This window comes from Mus caroli, chromosome 11, assembly GCF_900094665.2.
Source record: "Mus caroli chromosome 11, CAROLI_EIJ_v1.1, whole genome shotgun sequence".
In the NCBI taxonomy this organism is placed as follows: domain Eukaryota; kingdom Metazoa; phylum Chordata; class Mammalia; order Rodentia; family Muridae; genus Mus; species Mus caroli.
The window spans coordinates 24,816,297-24,829,653 of NC_034580.1; the positions used below are offsets into that span (position 1 = coordinate 24,816,297).

Genomic DNA, 13,357 nt, shown 5'->3' on the forward strand with positions numbered 1-13,357 from the left:
CATCCAGGATCACCTGTCCAGGGGTGGTACTAATGAGAGAATGCTTCCATCTGATTAGCCTATAGACAAGTCTGTTGGGGCATTTTATTGGTTGATGCTTGATATGCAAGTCTTAGAAGTCAACTAAAACAGTGCTACTTGATTATCTCACGGGGAAGTAGAATATAAAGTTGAAAGAGGAGGAAGCAGTCACACTGCTAACTTTAGCCTGCAGGTTGTAAAGATAATAGATCTGATATCAGTGGACAACTAGCTAATTAAGAGTGAAAGTTATAGAAAGCAGGATTTTTTATGACCTCTTGAGATCTATCCTCCCCCGAGAAAGGATGCCTATGAACCAAAGTAACCAATCCAAGTCAAGTTCATCAGCAAGTGAATTGACTGGGTCTGTGTATGGAAACAATGGCAACAGACATTAAGATACCCCAAAAGAAATTTCCACCCCAGTGGTGAATCTTGTGACGCTTTCCTTTTCAGTTGGAAAATATTAAGAGGCCTTGGCAAAACATAACACACACCCACACCCCAAACAAACATTTTTTAAAAAATTAAAAAGAGTCTTTTATGAGCACAGTGCTACAGTATGTTGTTCTTTGTTTCCTTTGGAAACTTAATGTTTAATATAGTTACTAATTAAGTTGAATTAAGTTGATAGGCACTATAACTAAGACTTCTTATAACCATAACTTCCCTGGAGTTTACTGTAAAACAGGCTGACCTAAATTGAAGCTATCTTTCTGCCTCTACCTCCCAAATGTTGAGAGTTGCTTATATGCATCTTGGCTCTGGTGTTTTTTAAAGTCATGGTAGGAGCTAATAAGATGGCTCAGCAGATACAGATACTTGCCACCAAGTCTTGACAATCTAGGGCCATGTAATAGAAGGAAAGAACTGATTTCCCCTAAGTTGTCCTCTGACCTCATACATACTGTCAAAAAAAGTATAAACATGCACAATAAATATTAAAAGGAAAAAAAGTTTTCAAAAAAAAAATATTGGCCAGCAAGATCCCTCTGTGGATGAAGGCACTTGCCGTCAAGCCTGACTTTAATCTGAGAGACTCACATAGTACAAGGAGAGTATTAACTCATACAAGTCCTGACCTCCACATGTATGTCATGGCATATATATATATATATATATATATATATATGCATATACACATACTAAATGAATAACAATGTATTTTTATTATGGGCATAACAGTTCAATCCCCAGAACACACATTAAAAAAATCCAAACATGAAGGCTTGAACTTGTAATCCCAATACCAGGGAGATGAAGACAGGTAGAACCTTGGGGCTCACTGGCCAAATTCCAAGCCAGTGAAGAGACCCTATCTCCAAATGAATGATCCCTGAGGTTTAATTGTGTCTGCACATTGATACACAAAGTCATTTTATAGTGATAAGAGTTGATCATAGTGGCAGGCACCTGCAATACCCAAGCTCCAGAGGAGGCTAAAGCAGAAGAATCTCTTAAACACAGATATTTAACCCTTGTCTGGGTAACATAGTACAACCTAATCTTTCCAAAGGGGGCGGGGGGGGGGGAGGGGAAGCTGGATAGAGAAAACAAGTTATTAACTAGAAGGGGGAAAAAAAAAGTGTAACTTTCTAAGCAGTGGAATTTGAATTGCTTCTTAATATAGAGCGGCCACTAGGTGAGCCTGGCTTTAAGGAATGATGGCAGGAGAGAGGCTCTGTTGAGTAGTAGTAGTTTCATAATCAGATGAAGATAAGAGAATATACAGTAAAGCAGTTTAGAGTTAAGACTGAACTTTATTCAACATGTGCTAGGAGTACTGAAAAACACCATGTTTCATGAAAACTACATTAGCAGTTGCCTACTAATATTTTTAAATTGTGCCTATAAAATTACCATAATTCTCAAGAATTCATAAACTAGAAAGTGATACTAAAAAACAAAGCATAAAGTATGTAGGTAATTATCATAAAATATAAAATAACAAAAATATTGAGGGGAACACATATCACCAGTTCCCAGAGAAGTAACTTACAAAATTCAATGTATACAATGTCAATAATTGGCAAATATCAGTCAAAACTTAGAAATGGGCTGGAGAGACAGCTCAGCAGTTAGGACTGGGTTCCCAGCACCCACATGATGGCTTACAGGGGTAGCTTCTATCAACCACCAGTAAACTACAGTTCCAAGGGATCTGACAACCTCTTCTGCCCTCAGCAGGATCTGAATGCACATGATATATATATATATATATATATATATATATATATATATTAGAAGTATTAGAAACACACACACACACACATATATATATATTAGCTTAAGTATTAGAAACATAACACTATGTCAAAGTCAGGAACAAAACAAGCACCACTATTATTCAACACTTCTGGTGGTTATGAAATTAAAAGGTGTATCAGAGAAAAACACTTTGAGACAACCACCTAAACCACTTAACAAAACAAGTAGGATTCACAAGTGAGCACATCAGAGGAACAAGCTGTCTTCTTCAGGAGTCCAAGGTGCTATGTGGAGAACTCATTTCCACTTTTCTCAGGTTTAATTTTCTACGTTTTTCAGGGTTTCTCGGGATATACTGTGTCCTACAGTGTGATTTTCTCATTTCCACTTTTCTCAGCAAAACCTTTCCAAGCCTTGAAGAGCTAAACCTGCAATGACTTTGTCCTATGCCTGTAGTCTATTTTATGGTTAAATACCTGCTCCCAAAGAGTGCAAGTCAATGAAGCCTCTTAACTGCACACTGAAAATCTAATACCAGGTGTAATCTGACTTCCCAATTCAACATTCTAGCTGATTTTAGTTCCTTTGGTGTGTAATCTTCCCAGCAGTTCCCATAGATTTAAACCTAGTTACCATGGTTTCAGAGCTAGAGAGAAAATAAGCAAGTAGTAAAGGACTTTCAACAGGAAAGAAAGTGCTTGCTTTTATAAGGCTTCATGAGCTGCATCTACAAGGTCTGAGGGTCCAAAAGTCTACAATCCCAAAATCACTAAGGGGCTCTCAACCACATTTTAAGGCTTTGGGTTTTCCCAACAAGAGCCTTGGTTACAAGGCCATGACTAGGCTGAGCATTCAGATATCTTTAAAATATAAAATGGAGCTCCATGTACCTCAAATCCTATATCTACCCTTAAAATTACAAGAAATAAGCTCAAGTCTATCACTTGGGACCTAGATTTAGTCTCTGAAATATCCTAAATACCTCAATTGCAGTCTCTAGCTATTTCCTCCATATTTTTAGGTGCCTGAAATTTTGCACAGGCAACATGGTTATTGTCAGCAAAAAGAGGCCACATTGTGTCAGACACTAAAACCATTCTGCAAAAACAATCTTACTGCTTGTTTTCTTGCCTTAGTATACAACCTGTGATGGCCATTCATGGTTGTCAGCTTGACTACATCTGGAATTAACTAAAACCCAACCAATTGGATAGGTTCCTGTGCTGCTTTGAATGAAAATGGCCCCCATAGGCTAACAGGGAGTGGCACTATTTGAAAATAGTAGGACTTGTCCCCTTGTTGGAATAGGCATGGCCTTGGGGTTGGGCTTTGGAGTTTCAAAAGCCCAAGCTAGGCCCAGTGGCACATTCTCTCTCCCTGCTGCCTGTGAATCAAGATGTAGAACACTCAGCTACCTTTCCAGCACCATGTATACTTGTGTGCTGCCAGGCTTCTGCCATGTTGATAATGGACTGAACTTCTAAGCTGTAAGCCAACCCCAATGAATGTTTTCCCCAAGTATTGTTGTGGTGTTGGTGTTTCTTCACAGCAATAAAACTCCAACTAAGACAGTAACCTGGGTACACAGGGATTTTTTTTTCCTTAATGAAATTATTTGAAGTGGGAAGATCACCTTTAATTTGGGCCACACCTTGCCTGGCAGCTTATGTAAAGGACATGGAAGAAGGAAGTTTGCTCTCTTTGCTTGTTCCTACTCTTGATCTCACTGGCAAGTCCATTCCTTCACTGGAGCCTACTTCTTCAGGATTCTGCCATATACTGAAGACCAGCAGAGTCATAGAGACATACAGCCTCATAGACTAAATTACTAGATTTTTGGGCCTTCCATTCATAGAGAGCCATTGGACTAGCTAGACCATAGGCTGTAAGCCTTTCTATAAATACACACACACACACACACACACACACAAAATCATTCTCAGAGAAGGTCCTCAGAGAACTGAAAGCGGTAACAGCATACATACATACATACATACATACATATTATATACACATTCTACCGAACTCATATGGCTTAGGGGAGGGTTTTTTGGTTTGTTTTTTGTTCCGCATTTTTTTCCTCCTGCAAAAATACCTGTGTGAGGCAGGAGAAAGGGTTCTATGGGCAAATGTGCTTGCCACCAAGACTGACAACCTGACTTTGACTTCCAGGACTGACTTCCACACTATGTTGTAGCACAGCCCCTCCCTTCACCAAATGAATAAATCTCATTTTTTAAAAGCCTCCATGGCAGGGATGAGATGTTTCAGCAGTTAAAGAATTCTGGCGGAGAACCCATCTGGCTATTCACAACTATAACTCTGGTTCTAGAGCATCCAAAACCTTCTGGGAACCACACACATACACATACACACACACACACACACACACACACACACACACACACACGCAATGAAAATCTCTTTTAAAAACGTGTTGCATTTGTATTGTAATATAACTACATAAAGTATTATAGTAATATAATCCAAAAGGATACAAATTATTCTGCAGGACCTTATAGGTTATAAGCAAAACATATGCCATTTTATATGAAAGACTTCATCATACAGATATTGGGATGGATTTGAGTCCCGGAAACAGTCATTTAAATTATCAAAAGACAACTACAGTATATTCACACACACATTTGCACATGCTAAACTATTTCTAAAACAAAGTACAGCATAAAACCTAGTGAAAAGAAAACAATGTTCAAAAATTATTTAACATTTTTAGATGATGATAGCAGCATTAAATCAAATGTACAAATGTATAGGACACACACCAAGGAACTGCCCCCAGTCTAACCTCACACACAGTGAGAATGAGAGGGGAATCTAGTGAGGAGTGATATAGTCACTGTTTTCTGGAGAATAGCTGGAAGCAGGAACTGAAGAGACTTACCTTGCATTGCAGAAGTTCTTTGCCATTTTAATTTTTTTACATATAAAGGTATTACTTGTAAAGATCAAGGACATCAGGGGCTCATTTGGGCTACAACCTTTTGGGGTTGTAGTTTCCTTGTAAAAGACTCTGGGGGAAGGTATGGCTATGGCACGGTGATGCTTCCCGACTACAGCATAAGCTGGATGGACCCTGACCAAAACATTCTACAGAGAATGCTCTGGGCATCTGAAATTTCTGTCCTAAAGGCTGAGTGGGCTTCCAGGATCTATCCAGTGCTCTTGCCAACGTTCTTTTCTCCTTTAGAGTGGGCAATGAAAAGGATGCTTAGACATAATCCTTGGGTGTCCTCTAACATTGGACTAAAACACTGACTGTGGAAAGCTTTCTATGGCCTTCCCAAAACAAGTCATATTTTCCCTGGTTCAAAGTACATTTTGTCCATATCAGTCACAGATTATCGGGAAATTATGTATAGTGATTCAAGTCCTTTTATCATAGGCAGAATCCTGTTACATACCATAGGCTGGCATTTCCATATGCAGTCGTTACAGGCAAATGACAGCAGACCAGGTTAATTTTCGTGGTCCCTCATACATTTAAAGAATAGCAATGATAGTTCAAAATTCGAAATCCTTTTTAATCAAGCGACTATGTACATAAGACACCCTTTTAAACATGAGTTGCCGCCTAACCTCGTCAAATCATAAGCACACTTTGACAAGCATGGTGATGACTACAACTCCCGAAATACACCGCGGGATCAACATGTGCACCTGCCCCGTGTTCACCTTTCAGGTTAGAGCCAAGAGTTGAGGGACCGTATAAGAGAACGGAGAGGCGGCTGAACTACACTGGGAGCGGATGCCTTCGGGCGAGCGTCACGCTCTGAGCGACGTTAACTTAACGCTGGAAACCGTTCTTGAGGCACATGAGGCCGAGAGCTCCCCGAGGATTGTGAGGCTGCACGCCTGTGCTTGCCTCGTCGCTGCCGCCAGTCTCTCTGAACCTTTTAAATGGTCCGTGCTACTAGGCTAACGGAAGAACGCTTCGGCGGGAAATAGGAACTGTCAACGCGTTTGTGGAACATTCGATCGCCCACTGCTCATCGTGGCCATGGAACACCTTCCCGGCAGAAGCCTCGCAGATTCTATAACGGATTTTAGTGGGTGAAGGCTCGATCTCCCATCGTCTTCACGAATGACTCGAACGACCCCCACCCCGCCCCCAGTCCTTTTCGGGCTGACAGCCTACACTTGGCTTCACCTTAGTCCTGTCCACGCATTCCGACTTCTCAGCCTGGCTCTGTTCTGTTGAGAGCAAGTCCAAAGTTGACAACCCGCCACATGACCAACATCAGCCCTACAAATCCCGAAGAACAACTCGGCAACACCATCGCCAAGGCAACCTTCTACACACGCTTCCTCCAGGCGCAGGTAGAAAAGCTCGCGGGACTTCCCCACCCAACTGAGATTTCCCGAATCAGGAGGCGGGGCCGAAAGAGGAGGAAGTCCCTCCTAGGCCGGCTCACCTCGGCGGCGCACTCCTCGCGAGATCGCCGAGGTCTGACTCTCCGGAAGTGTGTTCGGAGGTAAAGGTACTGTGCGTTGGACTCGTCGGCCGCCGTAGCCCCTGCTAGGGCAGCCCGTACGAACCTGCTGGAAGAGGAAGAGAAAGGCAGAGAGTCGGGTTACAAGATGGCGGATCTGTAGTAGTAACCGCGGCGGGCGGCGGCAGCGGGAGAGCGAGAGAGCTCCGGGGCGCAAAAGGAAGGGAGAGTGGTTGTGCGCCGCGGTGAAGGGAGGGGTAGCGGAGACCACGAGCGGAGGGCTCTCGGTGGCTCTGGTCACCCCTTCTCGCGGCTAAACCTTTAGAGCCATGGTAACCTCGGGCCTCTCCAGAGTCGCTGCCACCACCGCCGCTGCCGCCACTACCGGCTCTCAAGAGTGAGGGATACGGGCGAGGTGAGCGAGGAGGTGGCGGCTGGAACGGTGGGGCCAGTAGCCACCATGTCGGATACACGGAGGCGAGTGAAGGTCTATACCCTTAACGAAGACCGGCAATGGGACGACCGAGGCACCGGGCACGTCTCCTCCACTTACGTAGAGGAGCTCAAAGGGATGTCGCTGCTGGTTCGTGCCGAGTCCGACGGTAAGGTTATTGGAACGGTGGGGCAGGGGATAGTGCATCGGTTGCGGCACAACCTGAGGGTTAAGCACTGGCCTCCAGTACTGTATTCTGACTAGCACCACTAGGGACAGCGCATTGGTCTTGAGCCTGCCCTCCTTTACGATAAAAACAAACTGCTGGGCCTGGATTTACTCTCTGTCAGACGTGAACTCGCAGTTCTCCGCCTCCATCCCTATTGAGGATTTGACTCCTTCCCCCTACCCCCCAATCCCAGCCCGGTTGCTGAGGTTTAGAATGTATGAGTGGGAAGTCAGTAGAAGATCAGGTAGGAATATCGCCCATGAGATGACCCCCACTTCCGAGCCGCTAATTTAGGTACAGTCCTGTCGGTTGTACCTATGTAGTATAAAAGGTTTAGAGAAACTCTGCCTTAAAAACAAGTTTCAGTTGTTCCAATCGCCAGGTGCTGGGGAAAACTAAAACGGACTTTCTCTTGGAGTTAGTACAGACCGTTGCCACGAAACACACAAGCACGTACATATTTATTTATTGATCCCTCCAAGGCTGCCATTGTAGGGAGTGAAAAAGTGGGTTCCACAATCTCAGCAAGTTAGAAAACTAAAGCGAACTGTGAAGTTGTATTTGTTGATTGCAGAATTCATAGAAACCATTTTAATATTAAAAACTGACAGCCATAATAAAACAGCTACCACCTATACTCAAGAGCTGCCCAATTGGAGCAGCTAATGCATGCAAGAAATAAAAGAATAGCAATCTTAGATTATTCTGGGCAAATGTTGTACTAGTGCAGAGTCCCCTTTTAGGAGTTAAGAGGCATGTATTTCTACATTATGAGGAGGAGAGTTTGTCAAAGGAAAAGGATAAATATAATTTGTATGGTAAGTCTCTCTGGGGTCCTTGTAATTTGTTTTGTTGGACAGGAAATTCAGTGAAATAGCTTTTGTTAAAGTTTAGTCTTCAAATGGTCAATTAGACCTTAAAGGTTTTAGTTACCACATAGTCTGAATATTGATTTCACATTTCCTTCCTTCTGAGGACATATGGAGGTAGGATGAAACAGTCTAAGTTAACCATGTAGTCTATATTTAGAAACTATGAATTAAAATGCATTTGTAGCTTCAGATGTTCATCTGGTGAGAAGACATGAAATGCTTACTAGATGTGTGCTACTGAAGGTTTTATAATTTCAGACATTTTTTTTTTACTCTTTCAGGATCGCTACTCTTAGAGTCAAAGATAAATCCAAACACTGCATATCAGAAACAGCAGGCAAGTAGTTGTTTATCTTTAATTTGAAAACTTCGTCTGTGATCCAGGATGTATTTATGTGACAAAGATGGGAATACTTTCCAGACAAGAGAAAAAGTTTGGTAACTAAAATTAGGAACCATATATATTTTCCTTCAGTTTGAGAGTTTCAGACTGAAAAGCAGTTTTTATATTGGTGATTTAATGTTGGTTTTTAATTGAGCCACTGTTTGTATTGCAATACAATGTATTCTTCGCGATCTAGAACAGGTCTGTTCTATATGCTCTACACTAAACCTTTTGTTCTAAGTCACATTTGAAAGAAATGGCTTAAAAGAAAATTCAGAGTGTTCACTTACTACCATTAAGAAATAATTCAAAGAGATGTTTTTAAAGCAAGGAGAGCCTGTTTGTGGTATGAAGTTAGATCCTTTGACCAAAGAGAAGAATTTTTTTAAGTAGTATTTAAGTCTGCTTCTAATTGTATGCATATTTTAAAATAATAAATGGGTACTTAATAAATATACACATTGGTAATTATGCAACATTTTCTGTTAATATTGTCACTTTGGGAAAGGAAATCTGTTTTAGTATTTCTAATTAGTTAACATGAAGTCATCTTTTCTTATCTGTGGATGTTTTCACTTTTATTATGAAATACTAACAATATTAAATAGTTTAGAGAATAATATAATAGACTCCATTATATGATAACACCATCAGATTTAATAATATTAACATAATATTTTTTTTCAACCTTTTGTAATGTTTAACATGGATAGAGGTAAAATCTCCTTTGTATCTATCTCATTTTCTCTATTCTCCCTGTGGTAACCCTATTATGAAATTGCTCTGTATTCTGTATACATGCTTTTTATACCCTTCCTGCATATGTATATAGTCATAAATAATATGTAGTCTTTGTGTTTTTAAACTTTTTACAATACACTATTGATAACATACTTTACATGTATTCTAAAAATTTGTGTTTTCACACTTCTTTGAAGATTTATTTGTGTTAGCATAGGGAGTTTTTTTAAATACTGTATTATAATTTTAATATATATAACTGTGAGTCATTTGATTTTTGTGTGGGTGTAGTGTGTTGTGTTTTGTAAATAAAGTCACTATGACAGGCTTTGGAAGGGAAAGACATTTTAGGTTTGTATTTATAGCATCAGGTCTATCTTTTTTTCAAGGTCTATGAGAATTTGGATTCTATAAACACTTCACAGAAGAGATAAAATTACATCTTTTGTAAAGCTTATTAATGGTAAAAATATGAATGTAAATTGTTGATGCATGCAATACATTCTTAGTTCTTCAATATATTAGTATTCAACTGGTGGGTTTTTTCTTGGAAATTTTTTATATGTGTCTATCTTTTTGGTGAAGAATTCAATTAAAACATTTGCCTTAAACTTTTGAGTGTTTCTCTGTATCTTAGATATATTTAAGGACATTTAAATAAATTTAATTTCTAATTCAACTAGGCAGTTAGGTATTCTGTGTTTGCGTTGACTTGGGAGTCTTTGTTTGTGAAGAAATAATAATATTTTGTCATTTTTTTTTCTCCTACCTCTGAATATAAATGATGATGAAGACATTTGCTCGTGTAAGTGTGGGTGCATATTCATGAGCAATTAGCTACACATTTAGTTAAAATAACTTTTCTTGATGTGTTGTGATATTTTAGCTACTATTCCTATTGAAAAGACCATATTGTGCAGAGGCTTATTTGTAAAACAGTATTCCAACACTTTAAAGATATACAGTGGTTCTTCAAATACTTAAAAATTTTAAAGCATACTTTCATGTATAATGATGCTTTCTAAAACACTAGTTCGAAGCCAGGCAGTGGTTGTGCACCCCTTTAATCCCAGGACTCAGGAGTCAGAGGTTAGGTGGATCTCTTGAGTTCCAGGATAGGCAAGGCTATATTGAGAAACCCTGTCTCAGAGAGAGAGAGAGAGAGAGAGAGATACACACACACACACACACACATACATACATACATACACACACACACACACACACACTCACACACAAACACTAAGTGTCTAAAACAGTGGAAAAATATATTTTAAAGATTTATGGCATCTGAAAATGTTTTCTGCAACTGGTCCCATCTAAGTTCAAGTTCAGGGCTACATATCTTTATAGATTACACACACATGAGGGGAATAGTGAAAAGCATGCTGTGAATACTGTCTAGAGTCACCTGTTTTATTTACTTGAAGTTTACTTAAATTAAGAGGACCTTTCTAGTGGAAGTCAGAGCCATTTAAAGTTTTAAGTTTAATTTCTTTGTAATATATACAGGTTTTTTTCCTATTTTAACCAAAGTCGTATTCAATTTGCAGTTTTTACTAAGTCGCACAAGTAAGAATTCTTGAATACAACATTATTTTTATGTTTATTAGAATTATCACATCAGCATTTGTCAACACTTGAGATTTTAGATTATGCTAGAAAGTTATTTCCAAAATTAAAAGAAATATATCATTAACAGATAGATTTTTAAATTAAAATGTGAATGGATGGCTTGTTTATAGAATAATTTACTAAATTAAAATATGTTGAATAGATTCAGAGTAACTAATAGTCACAGTTTCAGTCCTAAAATGACTGCTAAATTGTCTGCTCAGAATAGATGGGTTTTTCTCTCCCAAAATATATTAGAATAAGTACAATTAAGTATCAAATAACTGAATTGTAGAAGGTTATCAGTAATTTACAGTACTTTCCCACCATGTCTAGTTCTGGAAAGGGTGAGAGATGGGAAGGAAGTATACTTTCTCAGTACATTTAAGTATTTAAGGAAACTCATTGGGAAGAAAAGAAAATGATTATCCAGTACAGCGTGAAACAAAGTGTCTGATACATGTTTAAGTAACTTAAAGTCAGTCCTACCATTTTTGAGTAAATCAAAAGTCAAAATCATAGGGATAGAGAGAACTTAGCATATTTAACATAGTTATGTTTTCCTGGGTTTAAAAGATCAGTCCTCACTTCAGTGAAACAATAGTAGACTGATAAGATAGCTAGTGAAAATGGTTTCAGTAAGCCTAGATCTTACTGAAAATGCATGAAAGTGTTTCCTGTGGAGGTAGCTGAGGTCCAGAAAGGGTATGAATGAAAATGCAAAGCAGGAATATTTCAACACAAAGTATTATAAACAGAAAACTTGTATTCCACAGGTGTGGGCAGTAGAAAATTAGAGATAGGAGAAAGCACCAAACAAAAGTGTGCCATTATAAATTCTTGTTGGAGACCCAAAATGATGAAAATGATACTGCCTTTAAGCAAACCAGTATGATAATATCATGAATACTAGATGAGAGGAACATGGAGGAACAAAAAGCTTTGGGTGGGAAACTCTTGTAATAATTGTGATAGACGAAATGAAAGTCTAGTAAATAGACTTGAAAAAATGTAACTCTGATATGTTTTCAAGAAGTTGCTAGAGGACATGGTGAATGATAAAACATCAAAGAAGAAATCAGGCTGCTGTCCTGTTGATTGTTTTGTATTATTACTACTAGTAGGTACTGTTACTATGACTGTAACTATTGCTATTACTATCTAGTGTTCGGGGCCCAGAAAGTCATAGTTCTTTCCAGAAAGTGCATGAAGTTGAGTAGGCTTACATTGAGCTTTTGGTTTGAGGCTTGGTTATCAAAATAAAGTTTTTTTTTTTTAATGTGCATGTGTTGGCATGGGTAATTCAAAAGTATTTATTGAAGTCTCTCCTACCTCTAGTCCATGTGGTTTGTATTACTAACAGTCACCCTCATTACCATTTTCTTTGTTTTTATTATTTTTGGTTGGCTGGGTTTTTTGAAACAGGGTCTCAAAATTTAGCTGTGGCAGTCCTGGAACTTACTATGTAGACTAAGCTGTCCTCAAACTCACAAAGATGGGCCTGTCTCTGCCTCCTAAGTGATACAGTTAAAAGTGTAGGCCACTATGCACATCACCTTTCCGTTTTCTTACAGGCCATCATCTCACATCTCCATTTCTTAAGCACACATAATAAATAGCATTCCATATGCTTCTGGGTCTTAACCCCCCCCCCCCATGTTTTATTTGTTTGTTTGTTTGTTTTAATTTAAGCTTGAAAGTGGGTGAAATAAATGAAGTCTTAACATTAAACATCTAGAGCTGGTGGTAAGGTTTGATTTGGAAAGCAGATCCTCATTTAAGAAACATAAAATGAACTTTTAGCTTCAGCACACCCCCTTCGTAGACAGAGAGTAAGAACAAAACTTAGACAGCATTGTAGAACTGTCCACATTTATTCATTGGACCAGTAGGATGTTGTTTATGGGCTGATCTGAGTCTTCTTTAGGGTTGTTTGTTTTTTTTAATTAAGTTTGAAATTTTTTGAAGACATAACTTATTCTGGGCTTTGTTTGTAGTACCATGGGGGTGGGGGGGTATCAAATCCAGCACTTTGCACATGCACTCTGCCACTGACCTACCTCCCAGTCCTAGAAAGAGTTTTTCAGTTACCTGACAGGGTAGATACCATCATCACAAAGGTGTCTTTCCCAAGATGAGACTTATCCATTGCACTCCAGATGTGCTGACCCCTGCATTTTCCTAATGCGGTAGTGGGGGACTTAGTTTGCACTTTCCTCTGAAACAAACAAACAAACAAGAAATGATCCAAAATCCATAACATCAGTTTGTGGGTGCTGGTGAATGCAATAAATGAAATAATATTTGGGGTTGGGGTCACTCTGTAATCGAAACCAATTAGGCAATCAAATTAGGCAATCATGGGGGTATTAGTATTAGACAGATGGGTTTAAATGATGC

At 39.2% G+C, this 13,357-nt stretch overlaps 1 protein-coding gene across 4 annotated transcripts in view; it reads left to right on the top strand.

Annotated features, from left to right (window-relative positions):
• Positions 1-5,968: 5,968 nt before the first annotated feature.
• Ppp4r3b (protein phosphatase 4 regulatory subunit 3B) overlaps positions 5,969-13,357 on the top strand; it is a 46,871-nt gene continuing 39,482 nt past the window's right edge. For all 4 annotated transcript variants that reach the window (XM_021176118.2, XM_021176119.2, XM_029484032.1 and 1 more), the window contains exons 1-2: positions 5,969-7,285; positions 8,499-8,554. In XM_021176118.2, the coding sequence (XP_021031777.1) occupies positions 7,144-7,285; positions 8,499-8,554 (198 nt within the window). In that variant the 5' untranslated portion in view covers positions 5,969-7,143. The remainder of the gene's footprint in view (positions 7,286-8,498; positions 8,555-13,357) is intronic.